This window comes from Hoplias malabaricus, chromosome 8 (assembly GCF_029633855.1).
Source record: "Hoplias malabaricus isolate fHopMal1 chromosome 8, fHopMal1.hap1, whole genome shotgun sequence".
NCBI classification, from domain to species: domain Eukaryota; kingdom Metazoa; phylum Chordata; class Actinopteri; order Characiformes; family Erythrinidae; genus Hoplias; species Hoplias malabaricus.
This window is the reverse complement of record NC_089807.1, coordinates 29,773,930-29,798,662: the sequence shown is the minus strand read 5'-3', so window position 1 is coordinate 29,798,662 and position 24,733 is coordinate 29,773,930. Positions and strand designations below refer to the sequence as shown.

The 24,733-nt window shown below is 38.9% G+C and overlaps 1 protein-coding gene across 1 annotated transcript in view; it reads right to left on the bottom strand.

Annotated features, from left to right (window-relative positions):
* Positions 1-24,733, bottom strand: part of rps6ka2 (ribosomal protein S6 kinase, polypeptide 2) — a 62,139-nt gene that overhangs the window by 22,964 nt on the left and 14,442 nt on the right. The window contains exons 2-6 of the mRNA XM_066678551.1: positions 14,029-14,145; positions 13,527-13,608; positions 6,698-6,778; positions 6,235-6,314; positions 1,255-1,361 (exon numbers count right to left, since the gene is read on the bottom strand). Of these exons, the coding sequence (XP_066534648.1) occupies positions 1,255-1,361; positions 6,235-6,314; positions 6,698-6,778; positions 13,527-13,608; positions 14,029-14,145 (467 nt within the window). The remainder of the gene's footprint in view (positions 1-1,254; positions 1,362-6,234; positions 6,315-6,697; positions 6,779-13,526; positions 13,609-14,028; positions 14,146-24,733) is intronic.

Below are 24,733 nucleotides of genomic sequence, written 5' to 3'. Positions count from 1 at the left end.
CACCTGGATGGGGTGCATTTTCCCACCCCACTGAAAATCCAGCAATCAGAATGATTATATTCCCTCATCTGAAGTTCTGACTGTAATTATATCGGGGATTTCATCTGACAGCCTGTAGTTCACACTCTGTCACATTGTGGATTGGAGTGGCAGGCTGTTAAAGTGACAGTTCAACTAAAAAAAAAAAATAGATAAAAATTTGAAAAAAATAAAATAATAAAAATCATGCACCATTTTCATCAAGTCCACAAGTAGCTTATGTAACTGATGAGCAAAGACATTTTTAATGTCCCATTTTGGCATCATCAGTTGCACTAAAGATCCAAGACTGATACAGTTCAAAAGTACTGGAAACTTACCTAATATACCTAAATGGCACATAGTATCCTCTTTCAAACTGGTGAAAATAGCTCCCTGGGTTCTTAATGAAATATCAGTTGCATATTTTGTTCAAAATACCACAAGGTTCTAACAGAACAGCCTCATTCTTCCCTGATTAAACTGCCCTATTCAGAACGACCAATTTCAGTGAAGAGAGAGCAGCAGAGCCTCTGTTTCTTTTAAACCATATTCGTTTGTGTCTCTTTCTTTTCAGTGCTGGGGTTGCACTTAACATATGATGCAACACAAAATCAGAACTTTTCTTTTAATCACGTTTTCTAAGGCAGCCAAAAAAAACTGATGTGGTCGTTTTATTTCACAGTTTGCTTGTTGGTAAAAGCTCCTGATCCCCAAACGAACGCGCTACTGAATTGAAAAAGTGAATTTTTCATATGTGCCCATTAAAGTAACATTAAATTGTATTTTTACCCTAAAATTACAGCAAATGTGATGTTTCTCTGACTTGTGATAGAAAATAACAGAGCCTCTGGGCTCAGCAATGCAGAACCACCACTATGTAACCTTTGAAGATCACCCCATTCTCTATTTCAAGATAGTGCTGTAAAAGTGAATTACTCGATGTAACACAAGGGGAGCCCATGAGCAATAATACCAAATCTTAATTTCTGTTCATTTAAATAATCAGCACTGTGATTACCACACACTTGACCTAAATCACATTAAGGTACTAAGTGATCCCAGATAGAAAAAAAGAAATCTATACAACCAGACCTTAATAGTGGAAATCAGTCAGGCCAGAGACATTGTGGATAAGGTGCAATTAAATGGAAGTGGATGATAGTCCATGGTAGATGGGAAGCAGGCACAATAAGTTTTTACAATAATACAGCATGTTTTAAAAGTTTCACTCACTTTTCAGGCTTGAGGTCACGGTAGATGATGCCCAGGCTGTGAAGATGATCTAGAGCTAAAGCCAGCTCAGCCAGATAGAACTTCACATCTTCCTCAGTAAACATCACCTGTCAGGAAGAAGACAAGCTGAAAATCATTAAGCAGAACAGCAGACCTTTTTTAAAGCATTTCAATGGGAAAGGGTGGCTTATGCAGTATAAATGAAGGTTTACTACCAAGCCTTGATAAGCGACATTTCTGACCTTGTTACTCTTTATATTGCTGTAGCATATAGGTATAAACTGAGAGATATTTTATTTTTGTCTGAGTTTGCATTCAGTTCCCTATGCACCTAATTTTAACCACGGGGAGATTTATTTAGCCTCTGCACTGGTTTCATCTGGGGATAGATAGTGGCATATTGAGAAGAGAAAATTGGCTTGCACACATTGTAACAAGTTCCAGGCAGGAGCAAGGCAGCTGCTGCTGGCAGCTGACTGACTCCACCACAGGCAGTAATTAATTCACGTCTACCACCTTTGAAGCATACCTTAGCTCAGAGGAAGACGATGAAACCAAGATTTGTGAACCACACCATATTAAGTTATCGGAGTTCATCCAATGAACAGCTGTTACTTTGATAGGGTTTGAATTTGAAATAATGCTAATGGGAGACCCCATAATCAGCAGGTGTACTGGAGTCGATTCTTACTTAGTGAAAAAAAGCCTTTCATGAATACATTTCATGTATTATAGCATCAACAAAAAGCAGTGTCGCTGTTAAACAGCCCCAGGGTCCTGGGATTGTGGGTTTGAGTCCTGCCTTAAATGAATGTATGTGTGAAATTTGGTGTCTTATCCCCTTGTCTATATAGGTTTCCTTCTACATTTCACAAAACACAAATTGGTAGGTTGGTAGATATGGCAACCGTAGGTGTGAGTGTGTGCATGAATGTGTGAGTGTGTTGCCATGTGATGGAGTGGCACGCTCTCCAGGGTGTGTTCTGGGGGTGCGTCAGACCTACCGTTGCTCTGAACTGGATAAGGGGTTACAGGCAATGAATGAGAATATATATATATATATATATATATATATATATATATATATATATATATATATATATATAAAAATAAATGCATCATAACGATAAAACCAATTAATCAGAGGAGCTTTCACAATCTGACCAATCGAGAATTTTGCCAGCCATGAAGCTAGTATTGATAAAAAACAGAAGAGTGGCCAATTTAGCTGGGGGAATGAAAATGGCCAATGGCTCCCATTAATCATTGTCTGGAGGAAAGCTTTGCCTTAAGGAACACTTGGGGGTGAACTGTTTACCGCATAAGAGCTGAAAATCTCAGCACTTTTCAGCTTGGGCTCAGAATGCAATAAAGGCTACATCTCTGAGGTCCGTTTGGAGTGCAAAACCAAAGGCAACACAGTAAAGAAGGGGTCTCCTATAGGAATTCTGGGTAAACAAGGTCTCTGAAGCACATGCTAAGATGGTACAGATAGCATAGTGAAGTAAACCTAGGGTTATTAAAAGAATACCTAGCTGCACTGCAATATCAGAATCATATCCGATCAATATTTTCATAAATATATAGAGTTCATAGAAGTTGGAGCCTTTGTTTAAAAAGAGGTTAAGGTTACCAACAAGAATAAGAGAATACAAGGATTTGACAGTTGAGGATAGGAATAACATCTAATATTAGCAATCCTCATTACATCTGAAAGCTCAATGTTACGGGAGATTCGAAAACATCTCTTAACATTTCCTATGATATCACCAAGGCAACAAGTTATTCTTGGCCAGTTAACTCTGTACTTCACTTTAGATTAAGTGCCCTCTGCAGTGATTAAATGCACATTTGAAAAGCATTGTTGCTTAGTCTCAGACATGGAGCAGTTTAAGAGCTGTTAACCCTCAATAATAATCATGCAAACAGAAGGACTTCTGGAATTTAATTTTAATTTAGACCACTTTTATGTATAATTCAGGGAGAATGAATATTTCTATAAAAAGACAGAGGACAGATTTGCAACCGTACCAAGAGTGCCAAGTGTAGAATATCCTCCAGACAAGTAAACAAACAGGCATACATGCATCATTGCACTGCTGAAATAATACAATGTAAATACATGTTTTTTCCTGGTAATAATAGATATATTGATGACAAAGCACGTAATATTCAATCAACTGCAGTTGATTCTGCAAGTGCATATACCTCTGAGTAACTTTCATCAGCTGCTCTATTACTGCCCCACCTTTCATTCAAGCTTTGAAGTAAGAAAGGCACAAATCCTAGAATCATATTCTTTCTATTGGATCTGGATGATAGGAATGGTGTGTGATGCAATCAGGCGAATCAAAGAGTCTATTAGGGAGACCTACAGCAAAGGACTGGTGGTACCAATTACAGAGAGGTGGGTCAATTCATTGGAGGAATAGCTGTCAGACATGCTTTTAATTACCCACTGTTGATATTGTTATAAATCTCCATTTGAGAATCGTCTTTTCACTGGGTCATGGTTGTAAAACACACACATACGGTACCATACTGTATTTTACAAAATGATTCTCTTATGCCTTCCAAATGACAGTATTATCAAAGACTTATAATCATGAGCTCAAAGTGATGCTTTGGCCATCCATGGCCAGGAGTCCCAATGAACACAGAAAGTGACCTTCTTTCTGAATGGATAGTATGGCTCTCCTTCTTTCCCCTTTGATCAGGGTGATTGTAGACAACACAGGGGTCTGTAAGCTGGGCAGTTAACGTTCTCTTCCAAGCACGCAGAGCTAATCTCTCAGTGGAATTATATGATAACCTTCACCCTTTCAGCTTGACAGTTCTTGCCAAGGAGGTCATGAAAAACTCAACTATACAGTAGACCTATAGTTATATATATATATAACAATTATATAACAAAAGAACATGCATGTAAACTGCAGTGATCATAATTGATAAAAGTATGGAAAAATACAAAAAAAGACATGGGGGAAAAAAAGCACAAATAGACAACAACAACAAAGCAGAGTCCAGAGTCTCCCAGCCCTAACTAGTATCATATAGTGATTATGATAGCTCTGGGTTACCATATTAGCTTGTGGATAATGCTGCTATTGACAGGAACAAAAATAAATAAATAAATAAATGATTAAAACTGGCAATTCTCAAAATGCCTGCAGTATTAGTCTAAATGTACAAATAATTTTTAAATGTTTTATTTGGGTATATATTTGGGATATAATTGCAATTCAAAATTCAAACAATCTCCTGTTCTTTTGTATGTTTATGGTAATTTTATATTATATTAAAATGCCAATTGTTAATTTACTTAACAATAAATAACCTAAAAATTAAGTCTCAAAATGGCATGCAATAAGAGTTTATTCATCACTTCCATTGTCCCAGAGTTCTATCAAGGAAAATGTGCTGCAAGTGCATCATTTTGTCTTGTTCTTGGAGATAATATTGTTATGTACCCAAAATCATGTGTGAGTCTTGGTTTAGGCATATTAAAGACTATGATTTTTGATGTTAGCAATAATGAACAAAGCATAATAATAAGTCATTATTAAGCTAGGAGGATTCTCATATTAATACTATGCAACAGTTACTATAAAATAACAAAAGAGTGGGAGAGTGTTTGAATCTTTAATTATAATTACACTTTACACATCAATTCATTATTTGCACATTTAAAAGAAAAATTAAGGTGTTTGTAAATAACCCAAAAACTGACAAAAATACACTATTAGGTGTAATGAAAAATTGATCACAACACCACAAGAACTTTCTAAAGATGATTAATTACACTTTTTGACTAAGCTGAATTTGCATTATTATGGAAGGCAAAATGCACACCATGAAAATAAAATTTGCTCGCTTTCAGGCTCACTCATATATGTTTGTTAAAGTTACATTGCATATATTTGTAAAGTCAAGGTCTTGAATTTAAAATTTATTTGTAAATTGTTGAATCTTTGTGGAGTCAGTCATGTGTTTTCCGTGACGTGAATTTGTTCATTTCCTCTCGTGGGTTTTGGATTCTGAATACAAATGCAGCCTGATCCACAAATGTGGAGAGCAGGCGAACAAGCCACCGCCACTGTTGTTTTAGGACGTGTGGGGCCAACTTTTAATGTGCAAAAAACTACGCAAAATTTAATGTAGAATTTCTAACAAAAAGCTGCCCAAGCAGTGAATTCAGCTTAATATCACAGACAGTTAGGAGCAGGGGAATCACTGTGGAATGCTTTTGAAGGTGCCCTAAATTTAACAACGTTAAAGTCCAGAGGTACTTCCCTAATTGCGCTGCAGACTAGGGTTGTCAAATAAAATACTTTAAAATCATTCGTATTTGGACGCTAAAAGCCGTGTTGCGTATTGGACTGATACCGGACACAATGTGTTTTGTATTTTTGAGACTGAATTGCTAAGATGATTTGAAGGTGATTTGCCGGTACCTGGCTGCAGAATTAGTATTAAAAGTTATCTCAAATTCAAATTCGACTAGTCAAAATGACATTTTCCCTTCCTGGATCAGGGTCTTGTCACGGCAGAAAGGCTTGTGTGGTCTAATGACTTCCAGAGCTATGTCGTTGGTCTGGAGTGAAGATCCAGACGAACACAATCCAAGAAGCATCCATATGAGTACTACAGTTACAGCTAAGTGTACCCTGCCTGGAAGAGGGTTACTGCGACCTACCCTTCCTGGATCGGGGTCTTATCATGGTGGAAGGGCTTGTGTGGTCTAATGACTTCCAGGGCTATGTCGTTGGTCTGGAGTGTAGATCCAGACAAGCATGATCCAAGAAGCATCCAAAAAGATACACAAGGGATGCATGTTGCATTTCAAATTTTGTATCATTCTCTGGCATTTATTACCTTTTTACCCGATTAATTATAAAAAATTAGCTGTTATATTACTTTAATAATAAGATAATATTGGCAGACAGTTTCAAATAAAACTCATGCCTCAGATGAACTGACCTCTTTGGAGAGGCGGGTGAAAAGATCACCTCCTCGGAGGAAGTCTAGGATTAGATAGAGTTTTCCCTCTGTCTGAAAGGCTGCGGGAAACAACAAACACAACTGTCACATCAAAGCAGCATTCTTCCTTGCCTCACACTTGGCTGGAATGCTAAATGTGCCCGACTGACGCATGCAGACAAAATCCATTTATACAGCAACTCTGGGGATGCATAATGACTATTCATGACCAGTATTTGTCATCGTAACATACTGCGAGTGCTGTTTTTTGTAGCTGTTCTGTTTATTAATACATTACACCTGCTTATATTTAAATGTCAAATATATCATGGGACCATAATAGCGACTAACAATATAATAACAGTCGCATTAATATGTGTCAGTAATTCCAAAGTACAGACCTGAAAGTAAGGCTTGTTTTAATATTTCATTGGCTTTCTGTAAATAAATAGATGTTGCTCACCGTAGTGAAGTTTGACTATGAAAGGATGATTCACTTCAGCAAGAATGTCTCTCTCCATTTTAGATCGGACCCTGTCCCGCACTGGTAAGAAAAAAGAAAAAAAAAGTGGTTATTATACATAAGAGTAAAATCACATCAGTTTGGATCATTTGATCATGACAGGGACCCAGGTGGGAAACCGTGTAAGCGTTGTATGTGTAGTTTTCCTGCCTGGAGCCATTTGCAAATGTGGCTCCTTTTATAGTGCACTTCACAGATTATAAAACTAACACTACTGCACCCACACAGTGCACTAAATGTTAGACAGGGAGATGGAAGCTTAAAGCCCAGTATAAATGTTTTTATCTGACATACAGTGTACTTTTATTCTGCAGAGGATGTTACTGTATGACCTAAACTGTGTATTACATAGGGTGGAGGAAAATATTTGAGATTCAGCTGTTGTACAAGCTATGACATAGACTCCCCCTTGATTTGATTTCCTTCAGGTGTTCTGGTTCCTCCCACAACCCAAAAACATGTTGGTTAGGTGAAAAGGCTATGCAAAACTGTTCATATTTGTGTGTGAATGATTAGGTGAGCATGTGATGCCCAGTGACAGACTGGAGACCAGTCCAGACTGTGTTCCTGTCTCAGGGACACAATACTGGGAGGTAATTAGTATGATTATAAGGGCTTGTGTTTAAGTGATAATAGGTAGGCTTTGGACAAACAATGAATGAAGGAATGCCTCTTTTATGCACATGAAAATGAAAGGAAGCCCAATTCTCAGAGTAGGTAAAACACTGCCCTAAACCACATTCATTCATTCATTATCTATAACCGCTTATCCGTTTCAGGGTCGCGGTGGGTCCAGAGCCTACCTGGAATCATTGGGCGCAAGGCGGGAACACCCCCTGGGGGGCGCCAGTCCTTCACAGGGCTAAACCACCTTCACAATTTGGCCTCACTGAAGACATGTATGTGGTTAGAGGAGGTTGAAAAAAATTCTGGGTATGTATTTTTAGAACAAAAGAGTGAATACAGTCAGGGTTGAGAGGTTTTTTTTTTTTTATCTCAATTTACAAGAGTGGAATTTTCCTATCACTCATTTTTTATTATAGCCTCAATCATCAACCATGGTGTATTAGGTTTTAAGTTTAACCCAATTACACACCCATAATAGCACTAAACCACTGCCCCCAACCTCTACCCCTGCAAATTCAGATTCATTACAAACACAGTGATCTATTTCAAGCATTAATTTCTCTAAATGTTAATGATGATGGCTTACAGCCAATGAAAACCCAGAATTTTTTCTCAGAAAATTAGAATAATCAACACAAAACACCTGCTACACAATCATGGAGAAGACTACTGACTTGACAGATGTCCAGAAGACAGTCATTGACACCCTCCTGCTGTATCCAAGCATATCAATGAAAAGATCAGTGGAAGGAAAAAGTGTGGTAGGAGCCTACCCTAGGCGCAAAGAGGAAACACATCCTGAAGGGGGCGCCAGTCCTTTGCAGGGCGACACACACACACACACACACACACCTACGGACACTTTTGAGTCGCCAATCCACCTACCAACATGTGTTTTTGGACCGTGGGAGGAATCCGGAGCACCCGGAGGAAACCCACGTGGAAACGAGGAGAACACACCAAACTCATCAAGGACAGTCACCCGGAGCGGGACTTGAAACCACAACCCAAGGACCCTGGAGCTGTGTGACTGCGACACTACCTACTGCGCCACCGTGCTGCCCAGTACTGGTCCAAAAAATTGTAATTGCACGCCCAGAATAATTCAGCCCTACTACAAACCAGAGCCTTACAGCCCCACTTAAGAAGAAAAAGACCGAGAACATGTTTTATCTATCTATGGGCTAAGAAAACTGTGTATGTTTGAATTTTCACCACACCATTCCTTTGGTGGTCCTGAGAGCTTCATACTAAAGCTGAGGACCAATATCTTTACTTAATAATGCTGCATTCTAACCAGTGCTGCCTTTTCAGGAATTACAATCTTAGCAGCATACAACCTGCATAAAGAATACCTGTAATATTCTGAATGTGCTTCAAGGCTTTGAAATTTGTAATGCATCTTGGCCATATAAAACCACTCCAACTAAAACTGCTAACTCAGCTGAGCACGAATGGAAGCTGGTGTAATCTAGTTACATGGTTGTTCCGGGCATTGGCTCAGCACTTTCTTGGCACAGTTCTGCTTATGTTCCTGACAGAATGCTGCACTTGCTGTCTGTGTCATTTTCACCAGTGGTGTCATTTTCACTCAAGTACACAAAGAACTTGTACAAAAGTAACAGCTGAAGTCAAGTCCCATGCTAGAAAAACTACGAGACGTAACCATGGTTACAAGTTACGTGGGTTGCGGACAGGTTGTGGAGTATTCTGCCTCTGAAACAAACACTGAATCAGCATAATGACTTTCAGGCGCAGAGAAATTGTTTATTCTGATTACAGTGTGACTCAATAATTGGAATATGAATGGAAAAGCAGCATTTGTTCTAAAGCTCATTTTGTTCTCAAATTGCTTTTAAATGGAGCAATAACAGGCATTTTAAATCTGAAGTACATGAAAAAAAAGGCAGTTACTTAATGCCTATTTAGTAAAAAGCCATAGGAGGACAGACTAGCAAAGGATGAGAAATTAAGGCTTAAATGACTTATAACCAGTGGCAAGTTAGGAACATACATCTGATAAGTGAACTATGAATATTAATTTAACAATAAAAATACTGCTTGCATCTTTAAAAGTAACGTTAACGATTTTAATCAATAAACAATGTTTATACATTTCAGACCATTTGCTAGGTCTCCAGCCTGTTTGCATGCTCGAAATTGGTCTGTGTTTACAAAGCCCCAGTGTATGTAAATGAGCAAAACAAAACAAATTGTCTTGGTCTAGTATGCTAGGCTTTACTCTCTGCTCAGTGCATCTAAAATTTTTATTCATTTTTTGACAACTGAGAGAACTCCAAACTTGAAAAGCATAAACCGAGATGAGGACATTGCTCTGTTCCTGCTCCATGGGTGGGTAATTAGGGGTCCAAGCACTGCAAGTGCTGGAGCCCTATTGTTTTTGGTCTGTTTCCTCTTCTTCTTCTTCTTCTCCGATGAAACGCGATGGGCAGCCCAAACCGTAGGTCCTACAGACTTGTCGTTTGGTCAACTGGTGGTAAACCCTCCCGCTACTCAGGCGCAAAGAATCAGCCCGATCAGCCTGATGGTGGCGCTATAGCGACGCGGAACGCGTCGCTCCCTATATCTCCTACCCCGTGTGGCGTAGAGACGAAATTCTTTTTTTCCCTAATTCCTCAGGTCAGACCCTACAAAAAAGCCTCAAGAACCCATAAGCTCCGCCTACTTAGATTTTGATCTAATTTGCATAATATGCAAAATCGCACATATGTTTGAGTGCGACCTAGTCTCTGGAAATGTACCCAATATGGACATATGTGGTATCAGCAGAATCCTAAGAACCTGAACTTTAATAATTATTCAAAAAAAGTTGGAATTTCATCTCTGCTTGGCTTCCAGACTCCACCCAAATACAGGGGTTGAGCTTACGTTCCAAAAATCACACAAACACAGCTATAACTCACAAACGCTTTCTCCGAATGTTACGATACTTCACATGCTCGATCCCTATAAGGGCTGGAAGCCATAAGTACTTGGCTGTGGAACTGCAAGCCTAGGGGGCGCTATAACAGCAAAAAAATTGTTACACTTCACAGGATTGTCCAATTGACATGCCGATTGGTATGCATGTAGTGGGTGATGAGCTGACTTAGATTCTATGACGATGATGTCATATGCAACAAAACATGGCCGCCATCAACCAATCAAATTTCAGCAGCTGTTTCATGACCTTAACAAGGTCCTATCATCATGACACTTGCATGGTATGTCCATGGCAGCACTTCCTAAGTACATAACAATTTCTATTACGATAGCCACTAGGGGGCGCAATTCAAATTTTCTACATGAAAATATGGAATATCTCAGCGAAATATAAACATATTGACAAGCAGTTTGCTTTATTGCATACTCTGCATAGTGTCTTACAACTTTGCAATTGCAACTATTGTCAAAAAATGCATAGTTTATCCACAATAGTCAGGTATATGAAAATGGAGCTTTTCGTACTCCTCCCTGGAAATTTGTCTTATCAATAAACAACTGGTATTTTTGCAATCTGTATAGACAGTAGGTCAATAATTATTCACAAAAGTTTGAACTTTTGACACGCTGTTGTGGCAGTAATTTAACAAATATGCATGGGCGGGGCTCCATGCACTCTTTGAGCTATAACTACAACAAACTTCACCTAAATCGAACACAACTTGGTGCATATATATATGTCATTACTCTGAAGTACTCTGCTAAATATGCCCGCATTGCACAGAAAGGGGGCGCTACAATTAAACAACAACTGGTTGCATAGGTTCATAATTGATTACACTGCCACCTAGAGATGCAGTACCAGCAAGATGAGACATGTATATTCCAAAGACCATGGGAAAGGAGATTTTGCATTTTCATAACATATGACTAACGCATTTGTGAGTTATAGTGTTTCAAAGGCAAGCTGCACAGCTCTATTAAAGCAGAGGCTGTAATCACACAGTAATGAAAGTTCCACATTTTGTTGATAATTATTCAAATTCAGGTTCTTATGAATCTCATGATACCACATATGTCCATATTGGCTTTTGATCCAAGCACTAGTTCATGATCAAATATATGTCTGTTACATCTCATCCTGCAGATTCTCTCTATGCAGAATCCCCCCTCAGCCCCTCCTTCTCCTCCTCACACACAGACTGTCACCTCTCCCCCTCCCCTCCCCCTGCCAGTCAGAGAGGGCCAGAGGACACAGACATTTGAAAGCAGATCTAAACAAATCAACAATGCCATCATGACCACCTCATTTTATTTTCAGTGTCCGTGTTTTCAGCTCCACTGTCCACAGGAGCACTTTGTAGATCTAAAACTACAGAGAGGGGTGCACCTCTTGCTCTGCATACTTTCATTGCTCCCTTTCACATGTTCTTCAATGGTCAGGACACATACAAAGCAGATATACTGAAAATGTATGACCTACTGTCTCTGCCTTTTTTATCTATAATCTGGACTAACAGAGTATGTGTGTGTAACTGTGTAGACAGTGAGTGGACACAGGTTTTAAAATTATCCAGCAGCACTGCTCTTTCTGATCCACTCATTAGAGCACAATACAAAATGACATAGCACCACAATGTCAGTGTCACTACAGTGCTGAGAATGTATGAGCTACTGTCTGAATTCATGTCTATAAGTTTGACCAGTTAAGTAGGTGTACCTCATTGTGGACAGTGAGTTGACACAGATGTTAAAATCTCTAGCAGCACTGCTGTGTCTTATCCACTCATAAGAGCACTACACACACTGCCACAATGTTAGTATCACTGCAGTGCTGAGAATTATCCACCACCCAAATCATATCTGCTTTGTGGAGGTCCTGAACATTGGGTCAGAATCCAGGGTGAAATTCCAGAGTCAGTTCTGTGCTCTGTGTTACCAAAGCCCCACGTTCACCTGTCTGCAGACCAGAAATTCACCCACTCATCTACTACCCCTTCTTCTTACAATCCTACTCTACTGAGATACCAGAACACCAATGATTATATTTAAAACCACTACAAAATCTATCTTAAAGTGTGGCTCCTGTATCAGGAAATGCCATATGCTATGCTCTTGCTCTGCAAAGATTGCTTGCTTTCACCCTGGTCTTCAATTGTCTGGACACCCATACTGCAGGTATGACTCAGGTGTTGGAGTTGTAAATCCCTCAGGATTACTGCTGGACAGAGAATAGTCCACAACCAAACACATGCAGCAGACAGTGTGTTCTGTCCACTGATGACTGACTGCAGTACAAGCAACTCCACATCATATCTGCTGTTTTTGGGTCCTGAACATTAGGGTGAGAAACCAGGGTGCAACTCCAGAGTGACTTCTGTGCTCTATGCTGTCTCTGTCATCCGCTACTCCTCAATCTCATGCTACACCTCCAAAGAGATGCCAGTACAGCATGGAACAACTTACAAACACTACACACACTGCCCAAAAAGCCCCTACTATCTCAGGACAGCTCATATGCTAGCACATTGTTCTTCTACGAGCGAATACAGCTTGGACCCCGGGAATTGTCGCTTGCGGCTATATTTTTGACTTGTTTTTGCTGGTTCGAATCACTTAAGGTGGAAAATTTGGGAGACGGCTAGCTGCATTACAGAAAGTTCTATAAAATTAATTAATAAAGAATTAATAAAAACTTACACTTAAGTTAAATTTCAGTCACATACAAACATCACTTATTTTTTCCCCCACAAACACACTGTTTCACCTTAAAAAATGCAGAGCTTCTGAATGTAAACAACAAGGGAAAACTGCATTTCCCCACAATCATAGATGTTCCCTTTAAATATATTTGTACTTTGTTTCAAGTACATCTATATGTACTGGACATCATCTCTTTTAATTGCCAGTAAGTGCCGCCCTGCAGAAAAAGTGGCCACGTTGCAGGATGGCCCAGGTGCTTGAGCATAGGATCTCTCAGGTGCTAATCCCACAATGATTCAGATCCTCTTTAAAAAGCAGATTTAGAGCTCCTCAGTTCTCCAGTTATGAGTCATTGGTTAACACATGCACTGCTAAAAAGCTAAGTGCAGTGTTTATAGCTGTACAAACCCAGTTTAAAGATTTGCATTTCACTTGCACATGCTCAGGAGGCATATTTTCTACAATGTAACATACACAACTGGAGCACTAATTTTACCTTTTAGAGTTGCCTTTTTTAACACCTTCATAGCATAGAGCTGGCCAGTGTCAGAGCCTTTGATTTTTCTCACCAGAAATACCTGTGTGGGAGGGAAAAAAACATAATAAAAAAAATATACACCCACAGAAGCAAGGGTTTTAATGAAAACATTAATGAAAATGTTTTAATGCAATATTTCAGTATATAAATATGCCATATCATAGCCATTGCTTGTATTTTACTCCTCTGAAGTTTACATGATCATTTTCCAAACTGAGTTGAAAAATTAAATAGTTAATTGGCTTATAACGGAGACATGTAAATTACTTCAGTTCTAATTGGCTGCCACGTATCATGAAATTTAAAAAATGTTAAGGCTGATTGCTCTTTATAAAGTTAAATTTCAAATGGAAGGGGTTAAACTGCTGTATACTGAATAGGGGGATATATTTAAATGTGTAGAATGTTAAAAAAAAAAATAATCAAAATAGAATAAATATATTTAACACTTTGTCCTTACCTTCCCATAGGATCCCTGTCCTAGTACTTTCAGAAGCTCAAACTGAGAGGGGTCAGCTTTTTCGAAGCCTTCTTTCACATGGTTGCTTATGTCAATCTCTTTCAGAATGCTGTCATCCTGCGAAAGCAACAAATGGTACAGATACAAGTCATGAGACTGCAGGGAAACAAACAAACACTCCTACCATAAACCTGTGTGCATATTAAGAAAGGGGTTTCTATTGTGATTAACAACAGCTAAATTACACAGCATGCTTAAAAACCTATAGAGGTCAGCCATAACCCTAAAGTCATTTAATTATTTCTACACTCAATGTGCATTTTAGCAGCTTTATTGACCATAAAGGCATAAATAGCAGGTGCTATTTGCATGGTGGACCTTTCTCTGCCGTGCAGTTTCTTTTATTTGGTGGTGGCATATTTATGTGTTAAGTTTGCATTTGTGGATCAGACACAGCAGTGCTGCTGGGGTTTTTAAACACTGCGCTCCCTAACAACCCAGTCTAGACACCCATTCTAAACTACATTGTTTATCCACCTTGCAGATGTAAAATCAGTAAAAGTAGCTCAGCTGATTCTGCATCAGTGGTCACAGGATGCTGTTGGCTGGATATATTTGGTTGTTATATTCTCAGTCCAGCAGTGACACTGATGGTTTAAAAATCTTACCAGCACAACACCCAATAATACTATATTTATGCTGCTTTGGCGTAACAAATAAGAATGTGCTCCCCCTCATCAGCTGGCCACATGTGAGCCTAGATGTTCCCTTTGTCATCCAATTGGAATCATGTGCTATCAAAACCTATCTGAGGCTCCAGCATACTCTGCAACCTTTCCTGTAATTTTGGGACAGATCAAAATCTACAGGGAATCCTAAACCCACGGTAATAAGCTTTTCCTCAATGCTCTATTGGAAAGTTGGAAAATGGAACAAAAGTTTCACACATTGCGTTGTGGACACTTGCGCAAACCCCAACTATTTTCTAATGGGACAGATGTACTGCATAAGATTAATTCATTTGCATAAACATTTTGCAGCATTGAATCCCCCAGAGTCGACATGCCAGACCGGTCATGCACTGCACGGCAGCATCTGACGCAATCAACGAATCCCAGTGAAACCAAATGGCATACTACACGCTGCCTTGACGCACCAGAGCAGTGTAAACAAGGTGTATGTGGGCTTACAAGCTACAGGCTAATGGAGAGTTAGATATTCTGTCCCTGAATTCATTACAGTACTGAAGCTCCATTAGGTCCATTGTATGTTTAAAAAAAAAAAAAAAAAAAAAAAAAGTTAAAACCATTTCAACTTCTGCTGCAACAGATACTGATATGATATAAACCAGTAGAAATGGGGAAGGGCAGGCACAGGCTGAAGATGGAGATGGAGAAATGCTAATCAGTAAACTAAGCAGTATATTCTTTCCCAGTTCTTTATGATGCCAGATTGGCAGAGGAAAGAAAAATTCACAGTGTAGCTGCCTGGCACAGTGTGTTTTTGTATCTGTTATGTCAGCTTAGTGTTGCACAACAACTAGCCTAAAGTCTTAATGTCAAATGCCTGCTTTCCTGCTGGATTTCAAACTATACAAATTCTTTCCCTCCTCCAGCCATGTACACACCTTCTAGACTGACAAGATCTGCATGTGTATGTGTCTCCCACGCCTGTTTTGCCATGTCTAGTGTGTAGGCTGCTTAACACACCACCACCACATCATTATCCACCACCCAATATTACATGCTTTGTGCTGGTCCTGATGCTGAAAAAATAAAGCAGGTAACAACATATGAAAAGCAAAAGATGGACTACATTCTGTTATTTTACAGAATGGGTGTAGATAAAAGAAGCTTTTGCAGGGCTTTTTTCACCTCTCTATCTGAAACCTTTGATAGCAACATAAAACCTTATCCTTCACTTACATTATTTGGGGTTTGGAGAGAGCACCCCACTCTCAACTCTTAGATGGCTGATGCAGTTAATTCTGCTCTACTTTTAGCTAAAAGACTCTACCTCCCCACCCACACTGATGTCTTTTGGCGAACTGATGTGTTTTCTGAATCTAGAAAATATTATATCAGTCTGAGACGAACAGTTTGCCTGGATTTGGGAACATTTTATTACTTACTTTTAACACTTTTTTTTTTTTTGGTATGAGGAAGGGTCAAAGTAAGAACCTTGGATTGGGTGAGATATGATTGTAACAGAAGACTGTTGTATTGGTTGAAAAAATGAACAATAAAAATAAATTTAAAGGCTTTAAAGGGAACTAATTACACTCCCTTGCCACTAACACAGTTTCTGTGGTCTTAATGAAATATTTCTGACAAGCTTTGGTCAAAATAGCACAAACCATCATTCTCACCTTGTAAACAGCCTTGTTCAGAATGAGCAGTTTGTGCACCTGTTCCCTTAAAAGATAATGAGCCACTGTACACCCTAACCGGACAGTGAGGAGCAAACCCACAAAACCTCTTTATTTAATTACTTGTTTTCATCATTTTATGCTTATTTGTCCTCACTTGTTGTGTCTGTTTAACACTGTTTAACCACAGTAGTACCATTCTAAAATCATCACACTTAAAATCAGGATCAGTAAAAAATGAAGAACAGCTCATTTAATCCCATGTTTTCTGACTAAGGATGTCCACAAAAATCTGACTGGATTATATTATTTCACAATTTGTGAGTTCATATGCACTTGAGATCTTAAAATGAATGCGCTAATGGACTGAAAACATGATTGTTTCATAATACCTCCCTGTAATTTTATTGCTGTGGTTGTGTGTAAAATAAATCAGATTTTTAGATGTGCTAAATATAATTAGTGTCTGTCCTTATCTGTCATGAGTAAGGGTGAGCTGCAAAAAACACCTGAATTTTTTACATTAAATATATTAAATATCTAAAAACATTAGATGCAGGCATCTTGATCCTTGTTTATATTCATGTCTCTCAGTGTGTCCTTGGCTAGAGTGGAGTGAACAGTGTGTGTGGGCGGGCACTCGTGTGTGTGTGTGTGTGTGTATACATGTATTTGTCCTTGTGTGTGTGTGTGTGTTTGTGGGAGGGGGCAGTGGCTGCAAATGGAGTGCCTTACTACCATGCTGCAGACATGTGTCCAGGACGACATGCAACTGCCAACGCTGAGCAGCACAGCTGATTGAAACCGGCTTGCTGTGGCTGACACAGCTAAAAGCCCTCTTAAACCGGCTTATCTCACGCCCCACTAAAAAATTAATAACATAGAACAACATTGCATAACTCTGGCTGTCTAATGACAGCTGATTTAATAAAATGATGACTATGCTGTGAACATCTGATAGACAACTTAGTAATCAGAAAACTTTTGCCCCTATCCAATGCACAAAATAAACAAAAAAACAACAACTATGAAAATGCATTCTTCTTTTTCTTCGTCTTCTTCTTCTTATTATTATTATTATTAGTAGTAGTAGTAGTAATAACAATAGTAGTAAGCAAAATTAATATACTCATTCCCTATACTTAATGTAGAAGCAGCCTGCAAATCATGGTTGTAGCCGTTCAACAGGGGAAACAAGAACAGTCCATATGTTGGGCATGTTTACTTGCAGTCTTGTAGCCTCTACTGTCTTGTGAATAATGTTAAGTATAGTTAATGAGGATAGAATAGTTGCTGTAACAGTTTTTGTATTGTTTATTGTCTGCATTTTTAGTAAATACACTTTTTACACTGCACTCCTGTGTTAAATAGTACACTTTTATTGGAAGAGCTCTTACTTTCCCAACTTTTACATCTGTGGTGAGATGGAATGACAAAGTTGACTTTCACTCTTTGTGAATAATTGGACTACTAAGATTGCTGTTTGTAGATATATTACTAATTACCATTACAATAAGTACACAGGAAATTGGAATAAAGTACCTACTAAGTTAGTTTCTGGACCAAGACATCATTACCATACTCGTGTTGTTTTACCTGAAGAAAGACAAACAGCCACCCATCTAAAAACCCCAGGCCAGACACTCAACACGTACAAAGACACCTGCGTCCGTGTCGGCATTTCAGCTGCATCTCAAACACAAAGCTGTTGAATAATTCATAATTCAGCTCTGTTTTTCCCTATCACCACAACCTGACAATACAGTCAAGTCAAATGATAATTCGCTTGAATTACCTGAACCGTTTTAAATAAATTAATTTGCCATATCACTGAGAATATTCATAATGAGCACATCACAAATCCTTATGGACTTGATCCACCTAATTTGGCTCAACTGCTACAGAATCGTCCCTCACAAAGCTGGGGTATCAGATAATGAAATGTATTCATTGAATTTGATTAAAATCCAATGGATTCAAAGAGCTTTAAAAACAAAATCATGAAACAATATTCATAGTGAAATATATTGTTCTTAGACAATGCCTTGAAAAGAAAGTAAAAAAAAATATTCATAATCATTTACAATTACATCTGATACAGCATTAAGCCCATTATTGCTGATCCCAGAGACAGACAATTTGAGAATGAGCTTTTAAAAAATAAACCAATGTGTCATTGAAGGACATTCAAATATTTTAACATCTAAATCAGATTAGTTCCGAGCTGAAGATTTTCGATTCGACAAAAGCAATTGAATGGTGTGTCAATGAATCCCTAGATGCCCCTGAGGCTTGGAGTGTAAAGTGCATGCTAGGGATATAGAGACAAATGTTGTGTAACAGGCAGCAGAGCCAGCTGTTCCTCTACATGCACGTTTTAGAGAGATGGCATACAGCAGCACACATGAGGATGTCAAAATCTATTTCCCTCTTTTCTTTCTATTCTTGCCATGAGCAGGAAAACTCTGCTTATTATTTCACTTGTAGAAAACTTTTTCTGCGCTATAAATGGCAAGATTCAGCATCTACGTTTTCAAGCTTGTGCACAGGTTTAATTTCAAAACTCTGTGGCTGATGCACAGCTGCAGAAGGGACTATAGCTTGTACATTTAGACATGGTTCCCCACACAGTGATTAAACCTAGTCCTGGACTACACAGCATTTTGAATTGTCATTTTCCATTAAAAGGAGGATAAGGATAAGATAATCCTCGTCTGGGAAACCAGCCGGATATGTCCAACATTTGTGGATATTTGTAAATTCAGCTACTTTAAAAGTGTACTCATTACAAACACGAGTTCAAATGTGCAACACTGATGGAACAAATGGAAAAGCAACACCAATGAAATAAGACACTCTGGTGCAGCCACATAGCCTAACATCTCCATGTCCAATGCCAAACATCAGCAAGAGGAGTATAAAGTTCTCCTATGACACTGGGACGTTGAGCAGTAAAACAGCATTCTCTGAAGGCGTGAAGCTCCTTAAAGAAATTTTGAGGCACTTCCTGTTTTACTTCTTGATCATCAAAATCATGACCAAATGATAACATTCATTCATTCATTATCTGTAACCACTCATCCAATTCAGGGTCGCGGTGGGTCCAGAGCCTACCTGGAATCATTGGGCGCAAGGCAGGAATACACCCTGGAGGGGAAACCTACACAAACACAGGGAGAACACACCAACTCCTCACAGACAGTCCCCCAGAGCGGGAATTGAACCCACAACCTCCAGGTCCCTGGAGCTGTGTGACTGCGACACTACCTGCTGCGCCACCGTGCCACCCCAAATGATAACATAAAAAAGAAAAACCTGGTTGACAATCAGCCACAGAGTGACAATGAAATTGATGCATACCATTGTAGTAAAACCATAGAGTACATAATGTAGTTCCACAATGTTACTGCTTACTATTATATTTTAACATTTCATGTAAAACTCATAACATTATAGCTTTCACGTATACATATTGAATTATTCACACCCATTGAGAAGGCAGGTGTGCCTCACCGTGTAATATGCACTTGGTAAGAAAAATAAATACAGTCTGCAGCAGGGATCCATATGATCAGAAAAAAAATGACATATTTAGAAAATGATTTCAGTTTCCCAAAATAGTCTACCTGACTCTACTGTGTGTCAGTTGATTAAAATGCTTGCCATATGGCAAACTGATTAAGTTTAAATACATATTCTTTTCTGCACAGTACAGTAATTCAAACTACAGTAATTCAATACTAATATTAAATCTGACTCTGAAACGCATGCTGGAAAGCATGAGTGTGACATATCCGTGCAAATCTAACATGTGACAACCTGGACCACATTACATAATGTGAACAGATAACAGATTGGTTAGGGGGGTTTATTTGAGCAATGCCAGTGGTTGTGTTTTAGGCGGCTAATGGAATTGGAATGGGATTTTGCATAACTATGGATAAGATCTAAGCCACAATTTATTGTTAATGGTCCCAAAGAGTGACCTGATATTATCCAGATGACCAATCAATGTGTGACCAAAGAAGACCTGCATGTGCAGCCGTAATATGGAATTAAAAGAATGAAACATGTTTTGAAGACCTACTGTACTTCAAAATGTCCAAATTGTGGATAGGTAACTGTCACACAATATTGATCATCACTTACCACTTATGTTAGGTGACACACATGGAGCTTTGTGTAAGCATAGGGTAGAAAATAAAGGAGGATAGATCAGAGGGGGATGCCCACAATCAACAGCTGCCTTCTCACTTGGCTATTTTATGGATGTTTTTTTTTTACAGTTATTGTGTATTGTTTACAACTGTGTGTGTTTTCTATTAGTTGTTCTTTTCTCTTTTTGCCCTCTTGGGTGTTTGTCACTGTCAAATTTCCCTGGGGTCTTCTTGGAAAAATCACATTACCATGATTTCAGTATATTGATTTCAGACTTCACGGTCTGAATAAATTACAGAATCAAATCATTTCCAAAGACGAAAAAGTGATGAGAAATATTTGGAATCCAATGGGTTAGAGAGGACAAAGAAGTGTTTATTAATTACCCTCAGCTCCAGAACATGACAGCATGTGAGGAACAGAGTGGTCCAGTTCAGCAGCTGTTGCAGATCAGCAGGGTAAGCCTGTAAATTAACCACTCATTAATTTGTAGTCATCCCAAAAGTGCAGAACAGGTGAGTGCTAAATCTGTGACAAAGTCTTTGCTGGAGGCCATGTCATCCCTGTTTTATGTGATATAACAGCGTCGGAGAAAAAAAAAAAAAAAGGAAAAAGGAAGCAAGTAATTGGACTTGTTTGAGTAATGTAAAGACTCCCGAGTGGCACAAACGTCTGGCCTGTCACTGGGAGTCATTGGGAGTTTGATCTCTAGTGATGCTGTCTGAGGCCTTGCTCTCTGTGCACACCACCTTGTTCCTCCCTTCAATGAGCATGATGCAAGCTAACAAATGCACTTCTTAACTAACATAACAGAGCCAGCTACTGTTCTCTCCAAATGCGTTTAAATGCCAAATACTTGTGTCAGCAGCAGGTCGAAAAGGCTTAACATGTCTCAGTGGAAGCATGTGTCAGATAATTAGAAGAGTATAATGGGTGGAATTAAGGGGATTGAAATTGAGTATAAACATTTAAAAAAATTAAAATGGAAACTGAAGAAGCTTCAGAAAGTGCATGTTAACATTTAACAACACAAAGTATTTCAGCATGGTGGCACGGTGGCGCAGCAGGTAGTGTCGCAGTCACACAGCTCCAGGGGCCTGGAGGTTGTGGGTTCGATTCCTGCTCCTGGTGACTGCCTGTGAGGAGTTGGTGTGTTCTCCCCGTGTCCGCGTGGGTTTCCTCCGGGTGCTCCGGTTTCCTCCCACAGTCCAAAAACACACGTTGGTAGGTGGATTGGTGACTCAAAAGAGTCCGTGAGTGTGTCTGTGCTGCCCTGTGAAGGACTGGCGCCCCCTCCAGGGTGTATTCCCACCATGCGCCCAATGATTCCAGGTGGGAATCACAATAGCTGTGTAACTAAAGACAATAAAACCACTCATAAATGGCAGAAATTATGTTTTATTTATTTATGTCACTTTCACAAAATCTGACAACCAATACTTCATGTCTCATACACACATACCACTTGTGCAGCTTGTTCATGTCTAAGTGGCTCATCATTCCAATGTAAAATAGCCATAACCTGCCATAAAGCACAACTGTTCTGTGCTGGCCATGCGTATTTCTTGCCCTAATTGTGTATTTCATTTTTTAACCATGCAGTTCTTGCAATACACATTGTCTTTGTCCGTTTTGTTGTGCCTTCAGTGCTGCAAAAGCTGAAGTGAGCCTTTCAATTTTTTTTTTTTTTTTTACCACCACAGATTTAATCTATTAATTTGATTAGTGCTGCCAGATGCAGTCATGGAATAGTGACTCTGGTTAGTCAAACTGAATGTGGAGTCTGTTTACAGCACCTGCATATTTAAATAAAATCAAGTATCAATATCAATAAAATCAATATCAATATAAATATCAAGCCAGTGTATTGATAACGTATCACAAAAGACTATATTATGATATACTTTGTCCCAGCACTAATTGACATTTAACACACATAATGAATGTCTATATTTAACTATATACATGAGGAAAAAAACCAATATGAGAAGAGAATGAGGAGAATATGATAAACACAACAAGCTTCTAAATTTAATTAGTCTAATCAGACCATTCATACAATAGTCCAGGGACTTGCATTTTTAAAGAGAAAAAAGAACCCAGAGTTTATGCTTTGTACAGTGTAGAGTAACTTCAAAAATCAATTCTGCATTCATTTTACCAAGGCTTTTTCTTAAAGGAAAAATCTCTGTGAAATATATCTGTGAAATTTCCCCCATAGGTTTTCCTCTTCATTCTGCAGCTTTTTCACACCTTTGTCCATTTATCCAGTCTTTTTAGTGCACTTCTGTATAAGCTTAATTTTTTTCCACTTCCATTTAAAGACCAATAGACATTATTTGCAGCACAGAATTAGCGAAGGTGGGGAGTTGTCATAGCTAGCACTAACAGGAAAATGACCTAGTCTTACACTAGAGAAAGTCAATAAAGCTCTGATCCCTGCTCTACAGATTAACTCTGAGTACACTGTAATGAATAGTCTCATATGAAGCTTAGGCTTACTGAGGATAAAAGTAGAGAGCACTGGTTTTGACAGTGAATTTGAAATTAAAATTTTCATCTCATTTCAAGATGGTTCTCCATCTTTATAAGCTACATGTTTAACTGCAAGTGTGTTTTGCATTTTGTATTGTAGCTGTGGTCTATTGGGCTCTGCTGAGGTTCATCTTATTTGTGCACATGTACATTTTTTTCTGTTGTGTGTGTGTGTGCTGCATATGGAAAAATGCATTAAATTGCCAAAATTCTGTAGATAGGATCTCAGTGTTTCTTCTGAAATTACTGACATTAATGGTGAGTTTGCACTCTTTACAACATTAAGCCTAGTCCTGGAGTATATCCTACTTTCAAAGACGAAATATTGTGTTATACAGGACTTGGCTTAATCACTGGGAAACCACCCCTAATGATCTGTGTTGGAATGCTGTAAGTATTTGACTGCACTTAGCCACAGTAATTTCTGAGGTCAAAATATTGAGTTCCACCACTGAGCATGGAAACCTAAGGCTAATATGTAGCTGCTCCAGAGCATCACACATTGTACATTATTTTCTATGGAGATTAAATAGGCTGTGGGTGCACAGCTGAACACATTTGAGAGTTATGGCTGCACATTCAATTGGTGGAAATCACTCACTAGAAATAGTATCCACAAATTCGTATATTAACATACAGGGTGTATACACTGATCAGCCAAAATATTAAAACCATCTCTTTGTTTTTTTTTACAAACTCATTTGCAGAAAAGTTGGGGCATTTTCTAAAACTGCAATAAAAACTGAAATCTGTCATTCATTATCTGTAATTGCTTATCCAGTTCAGGGTCACGGCGAGTCCAGAGCCTACCTGGAATCATTGGGCACAAGGCAGGGATACACCCTGGAGGGGGCACGAGTCCTTCACAAGGCAATACACACACACACCTATGGACACTTGAGTCGCCAATCCACCTGCCAACATGTGTTTTTGGACTCTGGGAGGAAACCAGAGCACCCAGAGGAAACCCACACCAACACGGGGAGAACACACGAAACTCCTCACAGACAGTCACCCGGAGCGGGACTCAAACCCACAACCTCCAGGTCCCTGGAGCTGCGTGACTGTGACACTACCTGCTGCACCACCATGCCGCCCAAAAACTAAAATCCCATTTTCAGGGGGTAGTATCCCATTTTCAACTTTTAAATCCCATTTGTTCCTATATATACAGAGGCATGTTACCACTGAGTGACATCATCTTTACTTTAATTTTACTTTTTAACCGTTTGGGAACGAAAGATACTTATTGTTGTAGTTGTGCAATTGGGTATATTTTTGACCTTTCTTGCTTTATACTAGACTCGAAATGTTCAAAAGTCTGTGGTCACCATTTTCTGATTCTCTCATAAGATTTGAGCACTTTTCATTGGTAAAAGTCTGGATGGTCTTTATCTTTGACATGTAGAATCCAATGTCTCTTTTTCCAAAAAACAAGCTGAAACATGGACTCATCTGTGCTACAGTGTCATGTGTTGGTGGTGTGTTACAGAGATTCAAGTTGATCAATCACAGCAGTGCTACGGGAGATTTTAAACACCTGCAGGACAATTAAGCACTTCGGATTTGATGTGGCTATTCCACTTCATAGCAAATCATAAACATTCATTCTTTCTGCAACTCCTTCTTTTTCAGAAGGGTTGC